At 38.8% G+C, this 21,131-nt stretch overlaps 1 protein-coding gene across 8 annotated transcripts in view; it reads left to right on the top strand.

The window, feature by feature from the left end:
- Nucleotides 1-21,131, top strand: part of Akap13 (A-kinase anchoring protein 13) — a 280,085-nt gene that overhangs the window by 190,710 nt on the left and 68,244 nt on the right. For 4 of the 8 annotated variants that reach the window (XM_029479048.2, XM_029479047.2, XM_029479045.2 and 1 more), the window contains exons 10-14: nt 2,598-2,734; nt 11,757-12,127; nt 14,488-14,541; nt 18,116-18,181; nt 19,833-20,025. In XM_029479048.2, coding sequence (XP_029334908.1) covers nt 2,598-2,734; nt 11,757-12,127; nt 14,488-14,541; nt 18,116-18,181; nt 19,833-20,025 — 821 coding nt within the window. The remainder of the gene's footprint in view (nt 1-2,597; nt 2,735-11,756; nt 12,128-14,487; nt 14,542-18,115; nt 18,182-19,832; nt 20,026-21,131) is intronic. The other 4 variants (XM_029479051.2, XM_029479052.2, XM_029479049.2 and 1 more) reach the window with 3 other exon arrangements.

Raw genomic sequence — 21,131 nt, 5'->3', positions numbered from 1 at the left:
CATTCCATGTTCCAATAGAGAAGCAGTTTCATAAAGTTTTTACAGCAGTAAAACATGGAAAGCTATAAAACAAGACACCTTTTGCATACATTGATGGAAACATCAGAGAGGCAGCTACTACAAGAAGGGTGGTGCTCTGCTGTGAGTCCCAGATGCCATCTGATGATGTTTTTTAACTTTGAGATTGGTGGAAGGTAGTGGTCTGCTATGTGTAGATTCCAAAAGAGTTAGTCTGTTAGTCAAACAATACTAGTTCCAACCTAGAGGGGGGCAAGGAATGGTTATTCCAGGGGCTAAAGCTAACCCAGACAAGGTCATCAATCACGGGACCTACAGCATTCCAACTTCCCCATGTCACTGCAGTCTGTGCAGATACAGCTCCGTTCCAAGAAATCTCATTTACAGATATATATATACTGGAATCGTCTGGGCAAGAGAGCTTTGAAAATGCATGAGGCCTCGGTCTTGGCCTTAGTGGGTCAGGGTTAGGATGCAACATGGGCATCTACTAGAATCTTTAACACACCTGTTATCCCGCATAGACAGAATTGTCAGAAGTCTTTTGTTACATGTCCATGATATATTAGTAATAACAAATAGAGTTAAGATCTTGCCTGACAATAACACTAGTTAGGAGTCCTAACTTGACCCCATGTTCAGCCAATTCTGACATAAGATCTATTTCCCAGTGTCTGGGTTCCACTGTCTTCTATATGTAAAGTGTTACTAGGCTGCCTCACAGAGGGTGTTACACAGACATCAAGGTGAGTGGGTGTCTCTGAGCTCACTGCTGTGCTGGCTCTGTACTGCTAAATGAGCAATAATTCTTTACATTTTTGAGTTCTCCAGTCTGCTTTACCAACGAAAACTCTGTTTACAGTTCTCAACACTGACTGTATTAAAAAGGAAGTATTGAAAACAAATGTTGAATGTGTTTTCTTCAGTATTTTTCACACTTCTTGAGAGTGCTGTTTAAGAATATTATGCTATGATTATATTTGGGGCCTATAGATGCAAAGGTGCTGGAAGTAAAAGTGTACCCACACCCGTGTTTTAGTTCCTTTAGCTATCAGCGACTTTTCTGAAAGTGTAAGTAGCCACCCCAGAGTGAAAACTTCTGCCATGTAATTATTGAGTGAAGGCTTGAAATTTGAGCATTCATAATACAGAAGGACTTCTAGAAATAATGGCTCAATTTATTCCTTTAAGGAACTGGATTTCTGTTGTAATCTTTGTCAGGTCATCATTGTGCAAATTGTTAAAACACCTCTTTACACTGTAACACCCCAGAACAAATAGTTTGGCTATATATTAAGGATTAGTGAAGCCTGAACTTTATTTAAGCATATGTATCACATACCTGTATTATGCTACATGCCAGATATCCAGTTATTACATTTCTAGTGCTGTTAACTGTCAGTGTGACTCTTTATAGAGTTTTACCGATTGTTCCATTTTAATGGTATAGGAGTGAAGACCTACAGGGTTAATTACCTGGAATTTTTCTTTTAAGCGAGATGAATATAAACATTCTAAAATCAGTGTCCTTCACTCTGGTTTTACTATATTGCACTTCATTCATTAAGAAGTGAGTGTAGGAAGACAGTAAGGATTCTGCTTCTTTTGAAAATATCTCAGCATATGTGACATGAGTGTACATTAAGTTTGTCTTTAGGGATCCCTACATCCCATGAAGGTCATGGCACGGTTGTAATGGTTTATAGTCTCTCCCTTCCTTTTTCCCCTCCATATTTTGTCTTTCCTCCAAACAGCCAGTTTAATGTCACACACTAACCCTCTTCTTATCCCAGACTCGGTTTACAGCCTTGTGCTAGCTTGGCTTTAGTGTGGGGGTGAGGTCCTTGTAGCAGAGCTGAATCTCTGGATACTTTAAGACTTTTCTAGGCTGGAGTTTCGGCAGAGTCTTTAGCTTACCCTCTGGCCCTGTAGCAGCTCAGCATCGTGGCTGTGACAGCCTTTCCTTTTAGCCAGCACCCCCAGATACCCTCAATTACAATATGAAGATTTTTAGAGTTTTCCAAGTAGTAAAAGGGGCAGGAATAGAAATATCACGACCCCACCGACTGTAGTTTTTGTGCACTGTATAGAATGGAGGGTAGGGGGTGGCTAGAATACCTATCATTTAAGGTCCTTTGAAGAAGCCATACTATTTCCATTGAACAAACATTCTGAAATTATCCACTAAATTCATAATTGTGGCTAACAGATTTAAGATTAACTCAAAGGTCCTGCCTCACTTGTTATGGTATTCCTTACATAATTCTGCAATGAAATTATCTCTTAATATATTCATTTATACCACAAGATTGTGAATAACCCATTCTGCAAGCACACGCTAAAGATCTTCCTAGGACCTAGCCAAATGCCTAAGAGAAAAAATAACTATATCCATTAATATACCTAAAAGCTCCTCATTAGACCATGTCTTTTCTAACTTTGTAAATATCTAAAATGGAAGAAAGGCTGGGAAAGCAAAGAGGTAGGTGAACAATTAAAAAAAAATGACTGAATATTGGTATGAAACAGAAAGTAAATTAAAAAAAATAGCTATTGGTTAAATAAATGTTCTTTTTCAGAATGCAGAAGCTTCATAGATGTTGGACTGGGCACGGAGTGTGCCTCAAAAGAAGGCATGCTCCAGAGAGTGTCAGGGAGTGACTCTGACCTCTTTCACTCACCCAGTGATGAAATGGACAGCATCATCTTCTCAAAGGTACTGGATGAACCTTCTCCTCGTCTTGTTTTCTCTGGCCTCACTTTACCCCTCTTTTACTGTGATTTTTCCCCTTGGGCTCGATGTCATATATGACTCTAGCTAGTGAGCTGTGATCCAGGTAGGCCATGTATTCTGACTTCAGAGTGACTTCAGGGGCCTTATTTTGCCTTACCTACTTTTTTGCTTTGTTCCTCCCTTCTCTTTCTAAGCTGCAACAGACAACCTAGCTAGATCACTCACAGAGGCACGCAAGTGTTCTGTTTAAAGAAGGGAAGTCCGTATTGCCAGGGCTTAGAAAAGGGCATTGGCCACATTTATTAGATTTATTTTCTGAAAAATCATAGCTGGTTACATGAGTTTAAGCTTGCACTAAAGTCAAAAGACGTGGGAGTTCCTTTAGAATGAACTAAGTCAGATGACAGTGAACACCCTTCAGTGGTTAGGAAAGGACCACAGCTCAGACCATATGATGTCATATACATAAACTAACCATAGAGTTATTCTGATTAATGTGTGGATGCCTGAAACTTACAGCTAAGCCTGATGAAGTCATCTTTCTTCCAGACTGCTTAATTGGGACTTTCTAGATCTATGGTAGAGAACTTGACCTTTTTCTCTAGTGAAGAGCTAGGGAAGATGGAGGTTGGGAGCTTGGGTTTGTTTCTGTTTGCAGCAGATGCCTTTCCCACAGCACAGAGGGCAGGTCATGCTGTACTCAGTTACATGCCACAAGTGCTTTTCCTAATAGTAAGGACCAAAGGGGCAAAGCTGTGGTAGCAGCTGTGAAGAAGTGTCTTGCTTGTTTCATAACTTTGAAGCAATGCTGAGAGCAGCTTTGTTAGTGGGTGATTCAGCTATCCAAATCAGTGAGTGTGTTACTCCCGAGTCTTAACTGATATGGTATAGAAATGTTATCATAATATTCAAGAATTCTGATCTTCTCTCTTTGTCCCTCAGCGCCCATCTTCCATTTGTCCCTCTCTAACGCTCTCTGCCCTCTTCCTTTGGCAGTCTTCTGAAGGACCTTGGAAAGATTATGGCGAAACCTTGGAATTTCTGTCTTGTCACTTGCTGGCTATGCATGGTGTCACATGCCTGTGATCCAGCACTCGGGAGGCTAGGGTAGAAGGACTGCGAGCTTGATGTAGTCATCCAGCCAAGTCTCACAGGATTGAAGAAGGGAAGGTTGCCTTTGAAGCTATATAGGAAGAGAAAAACCAATGGTTTTTGTTTTACCTGCCTGCCTTCCTCTCTTCTTTCCCTTCCTTCTGTTCCTAAACCCATCACAAATGCATTTTTTAAATTATGTGCCTCACTGCTCATGGAAAAGTCAGGTTAAAGATTCTAGCCCTAAAGTTAGCTCATAATGCCTGTAGCTGCATAATAAATAGTATTAAAATTATCAAGCAATTATGTGTGCTTGTCTAACTAATAGTAAAAAGATTTTTTAGATTTATTTTTATGTTTAAGTATGTGTTGGGGGGGTGCGCATGGAGGCCAGAAGCAGGCGTTGAGTCCCTTAGAGCTGACATTATTGTATAAGCTACCAACATTCATTCTGAGAACTGAACTCAGGTTCTTTGGAAGAGCAACAGACATTCTTAACTGCTGAGCCATCTCTCCAGCATAACTTTTGTTTTTAAGTTGAATAATCTTCCTTCAGGAAATACTTGCTTGCCTATCTCTTAGATATATAGCATGTGAACAGTATGTTACTGGTATTACACCCTCTCTGTGCAGAAGAAAATTTATAAAAGGGACCTTTGCTAGATACTGCACATTTTTTCCCAGGGAGAATAGACAACAACTGTTTTTAAAGCTGAAGCCTGTAACTCAGACAAACTTCCACCTACATTGTAAACTCTTCAGTGCTTTAGAGAAAAGCCAGGCAGGGTGAATGAACTTTCACCTCCTCGTGAGTGCATGGGAATGTCCAGATGGCCTGGGACCAGGTCAGGGTGGGGGTGGGGATGACCAAGAGTCCTTGGAATAACTAATTTTCCTAGTGTTGATAAAATTAAAGCCTACTTAATAATATTGACAAGGCACTCATTCACCTGAATATTTCTATATATGTTTATCTCATTTCATAAGTCCAGCAACCAGAATTTTTTTTTTTTTGGTCCCTCATACCATACAAGGAACAGAGGTTTTGATTGGTGTGCTGGCTAGTTTTATGTCAACTTGATCCAGACTAGAGTCATTTGAACAAAGAAGATTAGCATGGCCCCTGCGGAAGGATATTCTGTCAAAGCAATAGAAACCCTAAGACAACTGGTAAACAAGTTTGTGTAAAATAACGGAATGACTGAGGAAAACTGAGATTTGCATTGAGGCCTGACTCTAACAGTTCTTCCCTATTTTGTTGCTTTACTTTCAGTTTCTTCAGTATGGCTCTAAAAACCAGTTGGTAGACAGACCCTCGATTCTGCTTTCCTAAAGTCATTCTTCTCTGGCCATTCTCATAGTGTGTGCTGTGCAGCGTCAGTTACTTTGTGTCTTCCCAAGGCCTTAAGTTCCTCTCTTTCAGTCTTCTGGGGTTTGGAGGGAATCTTTAGGCAAGCCACATGCTTTCCTGTGAACTGTGAGTAGTGCGTTAGCTCACTTCCTGTAGCTGTTTCTTTATCCTTAGCCCTTCGGAGGTCTCTGTAACAACACGCGCCTCCTGGGAAATGTGACTCTTTGGTGAGTGTTGAGAGCTTTATGTTTATTCTTACAAATATTTGCCTGTTCCTAGGGTCACTTTTAGATCAGCAGCATAAATTTATACTTTGTTTTTAAACTGAGATGAAATCCTGCAATTCTTTTTGGAACTATCTGAGAAGAAAGTATGTAATCATAAAATAATAACTGATTCAGGACTTAAGAGTCTTAGGTAGAATACTCTACATAAAAACATAACATGATTTGGGGCATGTCGTGAGTGTTTAAAATATTAGTTGTTTTTCAAGGCAGTAGTATGTCTTATGTATAATATAAATAATAAATACTAGCTGAATAAATGAAAGGCTATTTATTGGCAGTATTAAACATGATTCCTTTAGCTATAGTAACTATAAAATTTGTGGTAGTTTTGTCTTTCTTGTGTTTAGCAATATAGTGTTTATCTTTCTATAGATACAGATATAGATAGTATAGCTTTCTAAGAGAACTAAACAGGTATTTCCCCCCTAAATACTGTATTATAAAAGTACAGGAAAAAAATAGGACTGTTGAATTTTGCAGGGAGCACCCATCCATTTATCTTCCAGCTGCCATCATTTTTTTTATTATGTTTACTTACTACATAAGTGTGTTCTGTTTACACCAGTCTTCCTAAACTTGATGATATATTTCAAAACAAATTACAGATATTTCCGTACACAGGTGTAAATTCTTAGAATCAGTATTTAAATATATGTATAATTTGTATATAAACCCTAAAAATTCATTTGTTTCTGATTTTTCAAGACAGAGCCATTTTGTGTAGCCTATCCTAGAACCTGCTCTGTAGACAAGGCTGTCTTAGAACTCACAGAGATTCACCTGCCTCCGCCTCTAGTTGCTAGAAGTGCTGGAATTAAAGGCATGCACTGCCACTGTCTGGCTTTGGTTGATGGTTGGTTGGTCGGTTGGTCAGTCGGTTTTTTAAGACATGGTTTTTCTGGATAGACCAGACTGTTCTGGAACTTGTTCTGTAGACCAGGCTGACCTCAAAATCTGCCTTCTTCTACCTTCTGAGTGCTGAAATTAACCACGCACACCACCACCACCTAGCTTGGTCGTTTTTTGATAAACACAGCCACTACTTTTGTAAACTGGAGCTGCATGAACACATAAGCTATATAAGTATAGCCATGGAAAGTCTCTTTACAAGGCATCCCTTCTCAATGACCAACCCTCCAGAAGGAACAAAAAATATTCCCCATCAAAGATTTTTCTCTGATTGAGATTCTCATATAAATGCCATATATAATGTCACATAAATGGCATATAAATGTGAAGAATATTGTTTCTCCTTTACAACCCTGGGAGTGAGGTTTGTAATTCGTAGTCATCCAAGAGACAAGCTGTCTCACAGACTGGCCATCTCTCTCTCTGGTGTTCTCACTAGTGATGTATGAGAATCTCAGTTACTCTACATCCTTAGTAACAAACAGTTGTTTTCACTGTTACTGTTTCTGGTATCTATGCAGTATTATCTCATTATGGTTTTGATTTGTATTTCCTGACAACTAGTGATATTAAGCAGATTTTCACATGTCCATTGGCAACTCGTGTGTCTTCCTGAAAAGAGCATCTGTTCATATCTTTGCCCATTAAAATAATTGGGTTATTTGTTGTTACCGAGGAGTGGATGATATAAATCCTGGATACTGTTCCTTTATTAGATTCATGATTTGCAAACACCTTCTCTTATACCATTTGCCTATTCATTTATGTAAAAATGTCTTGGTTAGCTAAGATTTCTAATTCGATGAAGTATAATTTAATAGATTCTTATTCAGCTTACTGCTTTGTGTGTCCTTCCCGGTTGCTTCTCTGCTCCCTCTTTTGATGTTTTGCTTTAAAGATTTGTAATTTGGGGCTTTTATTTTCAAGATTAAGACATTTCTCAGTATTATATTTCTTTTTTGTGGCATTCAATATTTTTATTAAAGCAATACTTTTTTAATCTTATTTTAATTAGGTATTTTCTTCATTTACATTTCCAATGCTACCCCAAAAGTTCCCCATACCCTCCCCTCAACTCTCCTACCCACCCACTCCCACTTCTTGGCCCTGGCATTCCCCTGTACTGAGGCATATAAAGTTTGCAAGACCAATGGGCCTCTCTTTCCACTGATGGCCGACTAGGCCATCTTCTGATACATATGCAGCTAGAGACACGAGCTCCAGGGGGTACTGGTTAGTTCATATTGTTGTTCCACCTATAGGGTTGCAGACCCCTTTAGCTCCTTGGTTACTTTTTCTAGCTCCTCCATTGGGGGCCGGGGGCCCTGTGATCCATCCAATAGCTGACTGTGAGCATCCACTTCTGTGTTTGCTAGGCCCCGGCATAGCCTCACAAGAGACAGCTATATCTGGGTCCTTTCAGCAAAATCTTGCTAGTGTGTGTAATGGTGTCAGCGTTTGGAGGCTGATTATGGGATGGATCCCCGGGTATGGCAGTCTCTAGATGGTCCATCCTTTCGTCTCAGCTGCAAACTTTGTCTCTGTAACTCCTTCCCTGGGTGTTTTGTTCCCAATTCTATGAATGGGCAAAGTGCCCACACTTTCATCTTCGTTATTCTTGAGTTTCATGTGTTTTGCAAATTGTATCTTATATCTTGAGTATTCTAAGTTTCTGGGCTAATATCCACTTATCAGTGAGTACATATCATGTGAGTTCTTTTGTGATTGGGTTACCTCACTCAGGATGATGCCCTCCAGGTCCATCCATTTGGCTAGGAATTTCATAAATTCATTCTTTTTAATAGCTGAGTAGTACTCCATTGTGTAAATGTACCACATTTTCTGTATCCATTCCTCTGTTGAAGGGCATCTGGGTTCTTTCCAGCTTCTGGATATTACAAATAGGGCTGCTATGAACATAGTGGAGCATGTGTCCTTCTTACCGGTTGGAACATCTTCTGATATATGTCCAGGATTGCGAGATCCTCTGGTAGTACTATGTCCAATTTTCTGAGGAACTGCCAGACTGATTTCCAGAGTGGTTATACAAGCTTACAATCCCACCAACAATGGAGGAGTGTTCCTCTTTCTCTACATCCTCGCCAGCATCTGCTGTCACCAGAATTTTTTATCTTAACCATTCTGGCTGGTGTGAGGTGGAATCTCAGGGTTGTTTTGATTCGCATTTCCCTGATGATTAAGGATGTTGAACATTTTTTCAGGTGCTTCTCAGCCCAGTATTATATTTCTAACTTTAACAACAGCTTTATTTATTTCGGAGGATTCAATCCTAGCTCTCTTTAGAGTCATCTAAAGAGCTTTAAAAGGGAGGTGGGAACACCTAGTTCTGGCAGCTGACTGGTAAAATTAGTCTTTTTTTAAAGATTTATTTATTTATTATATGTAAGTACACTGTAGCTGTCTTCAGACACACCAGAAGAGGGCATCAGATCTCATTGCGGATGGTTATGAGCCACCATGTGGTTGCTGGGATTTGAACTCAGGACCTTCAGAAGAGCAGTCGGTGCTCTTAACCACTGAGCCATCTCGCCAGCCCCGCAAAATTAGTCTTGAGTTAACCTGTTTTCTCACCTCTAAAATGTTAGAGGTTATGTCTCGGTGAGAGCAAAGTTAGAATAAGTAAACTTCAGGAAATGTTGTCATCACATCGATCTCTGTGGAAAGAGTCTGTGTTAAGGATGTATTCTAGTCAAGTTTTTGCCTTTTTAAAAAATGTGTGTGGGAGTAAGACGGCTCTATGGTTAGGAACATTAACTGCTCTTCCAGAAGACCTGGGTTCAATTCCTAGCACCCGCATGTTTGCTCACAACCATCTTTAACTTCAGTCCCGAGGGATCTGTTGCCCTTTTCTGGCTCCCATGGGCACCGGGCATGCATGTTGTATACACACATACATGCAGGTAAGATACACATACACATAAAATAAAAAAATGTTTAGAGAGATGAGGGTATATATATTAACAGGCCACAAGGTGTTCTCATTTTGTTTTAATATTTATACCTGTGTTAGATAGATAGATAGATAGATAGATAGATAGATAGATAGATAGATACATACATACATACTTGTGTTAAAAGTTTGACTTTTGACTTGTTTTAAGAGCTTTAGATTTGAGTCTGGGAATATAGTTCATGGGTAGAGTGCAGGCCTGGCGCTTGTAAGGCCCAAAATCCAGTTCCCAGATGTGCATGCAACACACACACACACACACACACAAAGAGTAAGTTGGTGTGTGGAACTGTTTTATTTCTTTAAGAAATATCCTTTTTAGACTAGGTACCAAATAAAAATGTACCTGTTATTCTGAACAGGAGTCATTTCCATACTAGGAACTGCTGTCTTAAAAAGAATGTGATAAATAGAATTTAACTCAGAACTGTTGCTCCTCCCTGTGTTTTAACCCAGGCTATCCTGAAATTCCGGATCACCCTGCTTTACCCTCCACAGGCTAGGATTACAGGGTGTGTACCATTATGTTCCACCAATAATTTTATTTTAAAACAATACATCTAGCACACTAGAATTTGCATAACGAGGTAGTTTTATTTTGCCTCTTAAAGTAGTAAAGGGACTCTTCGATACTAATATCAAGATCTTGCTCTCATTAGGTTTTTCAAAAGGCAACTGAAATAGCACAGTAGTACTGTTTGAATCAAAGTAGCATGGATTCAAGTCTGGATTCTGCTGTTAACTGTAGCACGGCAGGGCTCTTCGATAATCTGGGACCTACGTTTTCTGATCTATCAGTGTTTTTTCTCTCCATTCATCTCACACTGTATTTACAAAGCAGTCTAGGAAATTGAATTTTTCAGAGTGAAGGTAAGCTGAAGCCCAAAAGGTAGAAAGGTGCCTTCTATAGTAGGTGGTAGTATGCTTTGGGCTACAAGTGTTGTAGGCCTTTTTTAAAAGACTCCAAGTTCAGAGCTGTTTTCCATTTCAAAGTTAAAAGAACTCATTATTTCTTGTGAGTTTTGACCTTTCTCTTAAAAAAAAAAAGACATATGTCTTCACCTTTTCATTACATTTTATTTATTCAAATCGTGCCATGGTATATTTGTGGAGGTTAAAGAACAAGTTACTTCTCCTTTGATTAGTCATCTTAAAGCACTGCACCAAAGTTTGGACTCGGTGCCACCTTTAATCCCAGTACTCAGGAGGTAGAGGCACTCTCCTGAGTTTAAACTTTGTGAGTTTAAGGCCAGTCAGATCTATGGTGAGTTCCAGGACAAACAGGGATATATAGTGAGAGCCTGCTTTAAAGATTCTCCTTAATATCACCAGATGTCTTACTAAGGAATGTATTGTGAAAAGGGAAAAAAAATTCTGCATGCCTTTACCTATTTCCCTGTTTCTTGTCTAATGTGAAGCCAGAATGTAATACGAAATGGAGCTAGTCTTTCCCTCAGTCCTCATATCGTGGCATTTAGTGTTTCTCAGTAAGCTAAGAAGCCAAGCTACTAAGACAAGTTCTCCATAATTAGGTACTAGAGGTTAGCCAGGGAAGAAGGAGCTCTATCACCTTATTAAGAATGGTATTCTCTGCATTGTTTTGTGTAATTTGACTTTGGAGCACACAACGCATTCTCAGTAAACTCGGAAGCAGAGTGTTCTTTATGTTATGTGGCAGACTTCTGGTGGCATGGAAACTATTAGGCAGCTTTCACAAGTAAAGGACAGTCATACTTGGCTTTGGAGTGGTAAATTCTCTACCTTAACGCAGCTCTGTAGGCTGGCTTGTTTCAGTTACACCTTTTGGAAGCCTAGTCTAAGAGCTTGGAGGTTCATAAAGCAGAAACCCTAGAGACTTAATGGTTTTCTTCATTTCAGTTGATGGTGAATTGAAAGAACTAAACTAAGAATTGTTTTTCCCCATTAAAAACAAAAATTAGTGTGCCTTCTATATAGTCTAGTGCCTTTAGTAAAATGAGAGAGATCTAGAACATTCCTCTGTTGTAGTGGTTCTCATCCTTCCTAACGCTGTGACCCTTCAATACAGTTCCTTATGTTGTGGTGGCCCCAACCATAACATTATTTCCATTGCTACTCCATAACTATAATTTTGCTACTGTTAAGAATTGTAATATTAATATTTTGGGGGATAGACATTTGCCAAGGGGGTCACAACCCACAGGTTAAGGACCACTGCCCTATTGGAAGCCAGAGGACTGAGAATCTAATTGTGGTCATGGATGGTTTTTTTTAAAAATCAGCTTGAAGTGGATTATTACTCTTGCTTGTATCCAATCAACTACGAGGCATTGGCTGGGTCTGATAGAACAGAATATCTGCTTGGCTTGTTGGTTTCAACCCTGTGTGCTCTCTCTCTCTCTCTCCCTGTTACAGCCTGAAGAAGAGCAGTTACTTTGTGATACAACAGGATCCAGTTCTTCCACAGATGACACAGCTTCCCTGGATCGACATTCTTCTCATGGCAGTGACGTGTCCCTTCCTCAGACTTCAAAGTTAAGCCGATCCAGAAATCATCAAAGTGCCAATGGCTTTTTCAGCCCTGGAGTGGGACCTGAGAGTCGAGAGGGTGAGAGTGAGCCTGCTGGCTCTGGTGAAATGGAAGAGGAGGAGATGGACAGCATCACTGAAGTGCCTGCCAACTGCTCTTTTCTGAGGAGCTCCATGCGTTCTCTTTCTCCTTTCCGGAGGCACAGCTGGGGACCTGGGAAGAACGCAGCCAGCGATGCAGAAATGAACCAGCGGAGGTAAGACAGGGACCTGTGCATTCCATAACTCGCTGTTTGTTCTCTTTTCAGAAGTATCTGATTTAGCATTGTTACTTACTGGTTTAAAAAAAAAAAAAATTAGGAGACACTGTGGTAGAAGAAAGGTAACCCAAATGAAACCAGGCAGATGTGCACTCTTACTCCAACTCCATAACCTCAGTGTAGATGATGCGCAGCTACTTGAGCAGTGTAAGATTTAATTTTCTCATCTTCAGAATACTTCTTTTCAATATATTTTTGATAGTGTAGCTATTTCTGTCATATAGTGAATATTAGTAAAGGATAATGCTTATTCTTACCGGATTAATCAGTGAAGTTCTTGAATCTGGAAGAAAGAAGTCTGTTTAATTTTTAATTAAGTAAATATGAAATCTTACAGTCTTAACACATCAATGTGCTTTGATGTCCCTTGAGAATCAAAGCCATATGTTTCTAATACAGAAATTTGATATATTAGTTATCAATGTGTAATTCTCAAGAGATCACAAGACTCATGACACACACGCAAATTGTTGGTATTTTTCTATGTGTCATACAGTTTAGGGATATTTGCAAGTGATCACAGCATTAGACCTTAAGTTGGCTAGTGATCTGTCTGTTTAATTTTATAGATCAAGTACTGCAAGGTGTACTTGCCCCAGGGCCACTTTACCTGCCTAAGAGATGCTCTCAGCCAGTAAAACAGGGTACTGCTTATTGTTTAGGGGTTTTGTTTGCTTTTGTTTTTGACTGATTTTTGGAATAAGGTCTGGATGGATGGATGGAGTACAAGCTGGCCATGAACTCAACATGCTTTGCCCTCGCTGAGTCCTTGAAGTGCTGACGTTGTAGACAGGAGTTATCATATTCAGCTACTAATAGTTGATTTAAAACAGTTGTTATAAATAATATGATTATCCGGAAGGCTTTTTTTCCTCATTATATTATGGCTATATAGCCCAAGGATACCATAAGAGAGCATCATATTCTCTAGAACTGGAATATCTATAACTGCAACCATATGGTGAAGCACCATATCAATGCTGGGAATCAAAGCCAGGTCCTTTGAAAAAATAGATCCTACGGAGCCAGTTTCCAGACCTTTATTTATTCTTTTAATCAGCCAGCACAGATTAAGCTTCTTTTTTTATTTTTTATTTTTTTTAATGTTTGGCAGTGTCCTAGGTTCTGGAGAAACAGATATAAACAAGACAGTAATCCCTGCCTTCACAGGGCGCAGAATCAGACTCTTACTTCACTGGCTTGCCATTTTTTTCAGACTTTTTCATAGTCTTACACCATTTTTTAATCTTCTCTGTGGTTCAAGTATTACTTTCCCCATAGTTGTGTAATAAGACTGTTGCAGACACTTTGTATCCTCTACAATAGAATCTAAAATTTCTAGTCACAGTCAAGTCATTGTACAATCCCATATTCTTCCATGAAATTAGGATGGTAATCTTAAAAAAACAAAATGTTCTTCATCTTGTTATGCTCTGTCTATATATTTTTGAAATCTGAAGTTATATAAAAAAAATAATAATTTCTAACCACTTTCCTTCCCAGTTGTTTACATGTAGTTTTCTTTTCAAACCTTCATCTGGGCCTGAGGCATGACCATAAGGGCAGAGATTACTCCCTGAAGCCCAAGTCACTTCTTGATAAGATATCCTTGTCTTAGATAATGAAGGACTGATCAGAGAATGGGGATTTATTTTATAAATATCTACATAACTCATTATATTTCTACATGACTCATTATCGATCTGTTTGTGATGACTGATTGCAGAGGTATATATATTTGAATTATGTAGCTCAAATGAAGAAATTGAAGCCAGATTTAAAGACCATGGAGGGTTACATGAGGATCTTATGCTTGTTACCTATTTGTATTTTAAGTCCATCTATCGTGCCTGTTTGAGCTTAGGGTAGAGGATTATCTAGTACTGTCTTAATACCTTGAGATGCAGTGGAATAATAGTTAGATTTACCATTATATTAGTTTGACTAATTCATATACTTTTAGTGTATATTTTGTTACCTAAATTTTAAAGCCTGAAGGTAACCCCTTTTAATGTTTTGATGGCACTTTTTTCTGGCCCATTTACTTTTATAACTTACACTAATCTCCATATTTAGATAACTAGTTAGCTACTTGGAGCACCAAGTAATAAAAAACAACCTTTTTGTCAGGCATTCGGGGTCCTGATATTTGTATCGTGCCAGTCTTTCGGTCTCCTCCCTGTTGTGCTGGTTGTCTTTGGGTTTGTGTGTCTTCTCAGTGTGACCTCTGTTTTACAAAAGCATTTGTGTGTCATGATTCATCTCCATTACTGACCTCTTCCGTCATTCATTTTCAGTTCAATGCAAGCTCTTGGGCATGTTGTCAGGAGACCTCCCATTCATAGGAGAAGGTACAGAGTTCACTGAATGGAACTAACCATGTCATCTTCTGAGCATGTACTAACAAGCATCTCATCTGGTTACCATGATTGGACCACATTTTTAGACATTTATTTCAGATGCAAGCAAATGAAATATAGATGCTTTGTCCACCTAACAGGAAATAGTTTCTTTAATCTAAACTAAGTCTCTTTTTCTAAATTTATAATATATACACACACACACTTAACTTTTTTCTAGGAGAATTCAGGAGCTTTTTCTATGTTATATATAAATAATGGACCTTGGGGGATACTTTTCTTCTGTCTCCAGAAAGGAAAAGAAAAGAAGAATAGGGCTGGAGAGATGGCTCAGTGCTTAAGAGCACTGACTGCTCTTCCAGAGGTCCTGAGTTCAAATCCCACAACCACATGGTGGCTCACAACCATCTGTAATGGGATCCAATGCTCTCTTCTGGTGTATCTGAAGACAGCTACAGTGTACTCATAAATAAAATAAATCTTTTTTTTAAAAAGCAAAAAAGAAAACAAGAATAGCCAGAATATGTTTGTACTTGCTCACACATAGGTTCTAAAATATTTTCAGTGCATTCTTGAACAATATAAAGAAAGATTTTTGTTAGCTGGCCACCTGGTAGTAATTGGTGGGGGGAGGTTCGAGACAGGGTTTCTCTGTGCAGTCCTGGCTGTCCTGGAACTCACTCTGTAGACTAGGCTGGCCTCAAACTCAGAAATCCGTCTGCCTCTGCCTCCCAAGTGCTGGGATTAAAGGTGTGTGCCACCACTGCCCAGCTAAAAGAAATCTGCACATATCCTGGTAGTATTTTTAGAAAGCAATCTAGCATAAACTGATACCTATTTTTGAATTGCTTGATAATTATTATCAAGTAAAAAATGAAGCTAATAAGAAGTCATTTATTTTAAAACATGCTCAATTGCTTCGTTTTAAAGACTTCTTTTGTAGAGCTATTGCTCATTTTTTTCCATTGTTTAAAAAAAAAGTCTAAAAATCAGAAGTGTGATTCTTTTATTGTTAATTTCTCATAAAAAGAGACATTTGTAAATATGCTTTTATCTATTGGCAGAATATGTATGAGAAAGGCAAAATAGTCATCTTCCTGCTTTATCATTTTCAGATGTATCCTTTAATTCCATATTTTAGGGGAAGTTTTGATCTTAACTTCTGACATTTTCATGAACCTCAAATGATTGTGCATGATACTAGGTTGTTCTTCAGGGGAACAAATTATTAAGTGCCTTTCTCAATAGATAGTATCTAAAACCCTTGCAAATGTTTATTGCTCTCTCTGGTAAAAGTGCTTCATCATGAACTAACATTATGAACTATATGAAGCGCACACAGTGAAGGACGACAAGTCACTGCCTGCAGGGCAGCCCGAGCTCCCATACATCAGATGTCATAACTTGAGCTTACAGTAGGCCCTAAGTGAAAATTACTTTTGTAGGGAGAACATGATTCATAATCAAACTTATAAAACTGAAACGTTTCAACAAGTGTTAAAGAAGAAAGTTGTTCTCCAAAAATAAACTGGACTTACTAAATCTCAAAGTCAAAGAACCTTATGACTTTAAAGGCTCTCAGAAATACACGTTGATTAAGAAAAAAGTCATGGAAGGCTTGGATCACTTGCAACTTGATGAATCCTGTAAAACTCGTATAACTCTGTTCTGCATCTTTTTTTTCTTTTTTTCTTTTTTCTTTTTTTTTTCTTTTCTTTTTTTTTTTTTTTTTTTTTTTTTTTTTGAGACAAGGTTTCTCTGTGTAGCTCTGGCTGTCCTGGAACTCACTCTGTAGACCAGGCTGGCCTCAAACTCAGAAATCCGCCTGCCTCTGCCTCCCAAGTCCTATTCTTCATCTTAAATGCTTTTCACAGCATCATCATGGCTTTAGAGTAGAGGAGATATTTAAAACTACAAAGAGATCATTCTTACTTTTAAGAATTATGATTTGATAGTCTATATTGAGTTAATGATTTTCTGTTTTTAATAAGAAATCAGAGCCATGAGTGTGGTGCACACTTTTAATCCAAGCATTAGGGAGGTGAATCAGATAGATCTCTGAGTTCAAGGACAGCCTCCTCTACAGAGCAAGCTCCAGGACAGATTGATTTATACAGAGAAACCCTGTCAGTGGGGCAGTGGGTAGTGAAAACAGATACTTAGGTATCCAATTGGAGTTTAAAAACTAATAACTTCAAAGACTGGACTTCTGGGCCTTATGAATGTTTGTCAATTATGTTTCACTTTGAGTTAGTCTAATCCTTCTTTCCAGATGAGAGATGCCTTAAACTATGTATTTCTTCTTTTCCTTATTTGAGCCTTACACTATTATTGAATCGGATTTGAAATTTGTCATACTGTTTGGAACAGCTGTAAAGGAAACTGTCACAGCATCTCCCCATCGCCTGTCTCCTTTCCAAGTCTTGTCTACCAAGCAGAGTTGTTAAAGCTTGGGGTTCGACCAGTGAATGGTTTTGCTGTCTACAGCAGTGCTTTCACTCTTGTCCAGGCTCTTTGTTATGTCTGCTGTTGCTGTTTTAATACAGAAGCACAGCACTTAGAATTTTAAGGCCCCCAAAGCAGTATTTTTTAGGTGGCAATACTTGTAAATCAAAAATTGTGACCTAGGACGACACCTTGGGCATGTGTCTCAAGGAACTAAACAAATAAGCAAATGAAGATCCTGGCCAGCGATAAAGTTGTAGGCACAGAGGACAGGTTAATATAGCTGGTTACTTCTTTGCCTGCTGTATTTGTTTAACCTCTCCACCCTGGATTTTCTTCCCCCTGCTGTATTGCATAGGATAAACAAGGAAGCAGGTGACCAAATGAATCTCGGGGAAAATGAATTCAAAATTAAATTTTAAAAGACTTTCTATCTTACTGCCATAGAACTTTAGAAAAAGAAGTCTGCTTATCAGTGTAAAACTATAAGGAAGATATGGCCTTTATTGTATTTGCCTTATTTTAAGCAGAAAACCCTAGTGAATAGCTTCTAAAGAAGAACTATGGGTTAACTGTTGTGTAAGATTCGTAAATTGCCTGGCTTATCTGTATCCATAATGGGAACATAGAAAAGAATACTGATTTCTCAGTGAGGCCCGTGAGCTGTTTGTAGTGTTTCCTTTCCATCCAGGCCTAGGAGTGACTACTAGTGAGTCAGAGGGTGTGGGAGCAGGGATGGAAACAGAGGACACTTGGCCACAATGGTGGGATTAGGAACACCTCTCAGAGAATGTCTGCAGAGGGAGCCATGAGTGGGGTGCAGCTTTTGCCAAGGGATTAGTAGAAGAAATTCTTAAGTTTCACTTGGGGTAGTTATCCCATAAAGAGCTCACATGATCTTTCCCAAAACAATGTGTGGATGGACATCAACTGGACAGTATTAAATTCCTGTGGTTCTTTTCTAGTCTTTTCCTGAATTCTCAATGTTACATTCAGTTTTGTTTGTTTTAATGATGACGTAAGTCTACCTTTATATTCTTTCCTTTTAAACTGAATAACCCAAACCTATTTCCTCTTTTCTTCCTCCATTTCTTGTTTCTGCCTTTGATGTCATCTCCAGTATGAGCTGGTGTCCCTCTGGTGTGCAGTACTCGGCTGCCCTGAATGCTGACTTTAATATCAGAAGGTATAGTATTTCATGTCCAGCCACCAAACCAGGAACCATAAAGTAAGACTTCTGGCTTTGGGCTATTGCTGGCTTCTCTGTGGCTGGAATGCACATGGGCAGCCTGCGATATTTGTAAGCATAGTATACCGCTGCTGCCTTCGCTGTGGACACCACTAACCCAATTACAGGACTGTGGCCTAGGAACAGTCCCCACTGCTGCTTTGTTTCTCTCAAGTAGCAATAGATTGCTGTGGTCTCTGCATGAACCTTCAATCTGTGCTGTAAACCCTTGCCTTTGTCTTTCAAAGTTCCCAGATTCTTAGACAATGAATCAAAACAGCTAATAAGCCCTGGTTTCTATTATACTATTAAGTCCTACATTTAGGTTCTGAGTTTAGATGCCTCATCATTTCCTATTTGTCTTTTGAGTTAAGCAGCAAGATAATTATTAAAATGCTTTCAGGATTAAGTTTTGTGGTAAGCATAGATGGGGTTTTCTCAGGCTTTTCAGATATTTCACAGTGGGAAAACTAAATTTCTTAACCTAGGTAAACTTCCTTCTTATGCCTGGTGTTAAAAAAAAATGGTTCTACAGACACATTTAGTTGTAGTTCATTATTACTTCTGTTGTCATATTGAAATAAGAACAACAAATGTGTTAATAGTTTACCCACTGGAGAAAATAGGGGCATATGGCTTCAGATCATAAGTAACTTAGGAAGAAAAAATAACCCTTTGGAGCTGGCATATATGAGCTTAATTATAGCAATTAACTGTACAGTTTTCCCAGAACAGAAGTAACTATATAGCTTTAGTATACATCCAAATAAAATCCCAGCTGGTTGCTAACTGAGAACACAATCAGTTCAAACTGTATTCTTCTTACAGAGACGTTCTTTCAGTGTAGTTATAGCCGATGTGTGCATTATTCTAGTTAGCAACTCCAAAGAGGGTAGACAAGATAGCCTTCTTCTTCAACCTTATTTACAAAAGTAACCACAAAATCTGCACCTCAGAACTCCCTTTTAAAATTCCAAACCCTGTTACTTTTCTCAGCATTTATGCCCCAGTGTTTTATGTGTCTCTCTGCAGCCAGTAATGCTCACTAAGCCATCATCTGGCCAGGTGTGCACAGATGGTGTGCTCATTAGTGAAACCAGAGCTTTCTGGATGGAAGTGTATCCAGAAAGTTGTTAAGAGTCAACCAAAATATAATGGAGTATCGTTTTATCAAGGTCCACATGGTAAGCACACAGCCAAGTCACTCACTTCCCATTCTGAAAACTCCTGGTGCTTGTCTTTGTGACATTTGGCATTGGATGAGTCAGATTCTGGAAAGATTACTTTTATCACATCAGTGAAAGCATACACACACATAGATGATAAGTATGGCCTGTACATATGGTATATTGAAAAAACAGCTGAGAAAATGATGATATCTGATTCAGCATTAGATAAGTTGAATGAAGTAGGGAAATAAATGCATCTGGTGTTCTTTTTCAGCATCTAATACCACTGAGGGAAAGATGAGTGGTACTTACCTGCTCTGCATTCTTGTAGATACTTTTAGTAGAAAACATAAAAATAAATATACAAGTTAGAGGGATATTTGTATCCTCCCATTCTGAGACCTACAAACAGTGACTGAACTATTGTGCTCTGTGTTCAGTTTCAGTCTGGAAGGCTTGACAGGAGGAGGTGTTGGAAATAAGCCATCCTCATCTCTACAAATGAGCTCTGCAAACTCCAGCGAGCTCAGAAACCCTTTCAGTGGTGAGGAACAGAGAAACTCTTTGATGTCACTTTCAGAAGAACATCTGGAGCCAGACCAGAGACAGCATCATAGGATGTTTGATCAGCAGGTAAGGCTAAAATAAGTATGTAATGCTGATGGGTGTGGTAGTGGAATATTACCCCCAAATATGACCTCATTTTTGTGATTTTTATTAGTACTAGTAAATACTAGTACTTACCTATTAAATAGTATCTTCAATTCTAGCAATAACACGTTTTTAGAACTAAACATGAATATTTAAAAATACATCAGTTGGTCTGGAGAGATGGCTCAGTGGTTAGGAACACTTACTGCTCTTGCAGAGGACTGACATTTGGTTCCTAGCACCCACATAAAGTGGCTTACAGTCATCCATGACTCCAGTTCCAAGGACCTAGTGCCTTCTTCTGACCTCCAGGGGCACCAGACATGAATGTAGCATGCATACATACATTCAGATAAAACGCTCTATACAAAAATAATAATAAATATAAAGTATTGTTTTTTTAAAAGAATACATTAATCTATAAAGATTTAAATATTCCATCACAGCAAATGTTTTAGGATTAGGAATGTATTCAGTTCATTGTAAATTGAGTTTTAAAGTATATTGCATGTCATTATTAAATTTAGCAATTTGAAAATCCATGCCCCATGGTTATTTCCTAGAGAAAATATGGTCTTTGTCTCAATCATACTGCTCAGGAAATGCCTGTTGATCCCTCCCTTACCTGTGAGAGCTTCATGCCCCTGAGAAGTTTGGCAGATGACCTTGTCTTTTAGTAAATGATACTAATTATCATTGCTATCTTTCTGACTTAATCTTTCTAGATGAACTCAATACTTCTAGATAAATATCAGCATTTTTGTACCATAGTATGCTGTGCTATGCTATGCTATGCATAGTCCTCATAGAGCTTCCATCTTACCTTTAGTTCCTCTTGTGCACAGCCTCAGAGTGGGTGTTGTGCTGCATGTATCTTTCTGATCTAGACAAGTTGCCTGCAGTCAACTTCCTCTTAAAAGTCTGCTGTTCTCGGAGGTCATTTTTCAGACCTCACAGTTGTATTTGAAACATAGCAACTGTTTGCCTCAGATTCCATGGTTACACATGGAACAAGCTCTAAATAATCAGAAATCTCTGGCCCAAATGAGTGAGTGCGTGCTAGGAGTGGATGTTCAGTATCTCAACTT

Source organism: Mus caroli, unplaced genomic scaffold (genome assembly GCF_978045245.1).
Source record: "Mus caroli unplaced genomic scaffold, Mus_caroli_1 scaffold_8, whole genome shotgun sequence".
Taxonomy (NCBI): Eukaryota; Metazoa; Chordata; class Mammalia; order Rodentia; family Muridae; genus Mus; species Mus caroli.
Note: the sequence above shows the minus strand (reverse complement) of the source record. Positions and strands in the feature narration are given on the sequence as shown.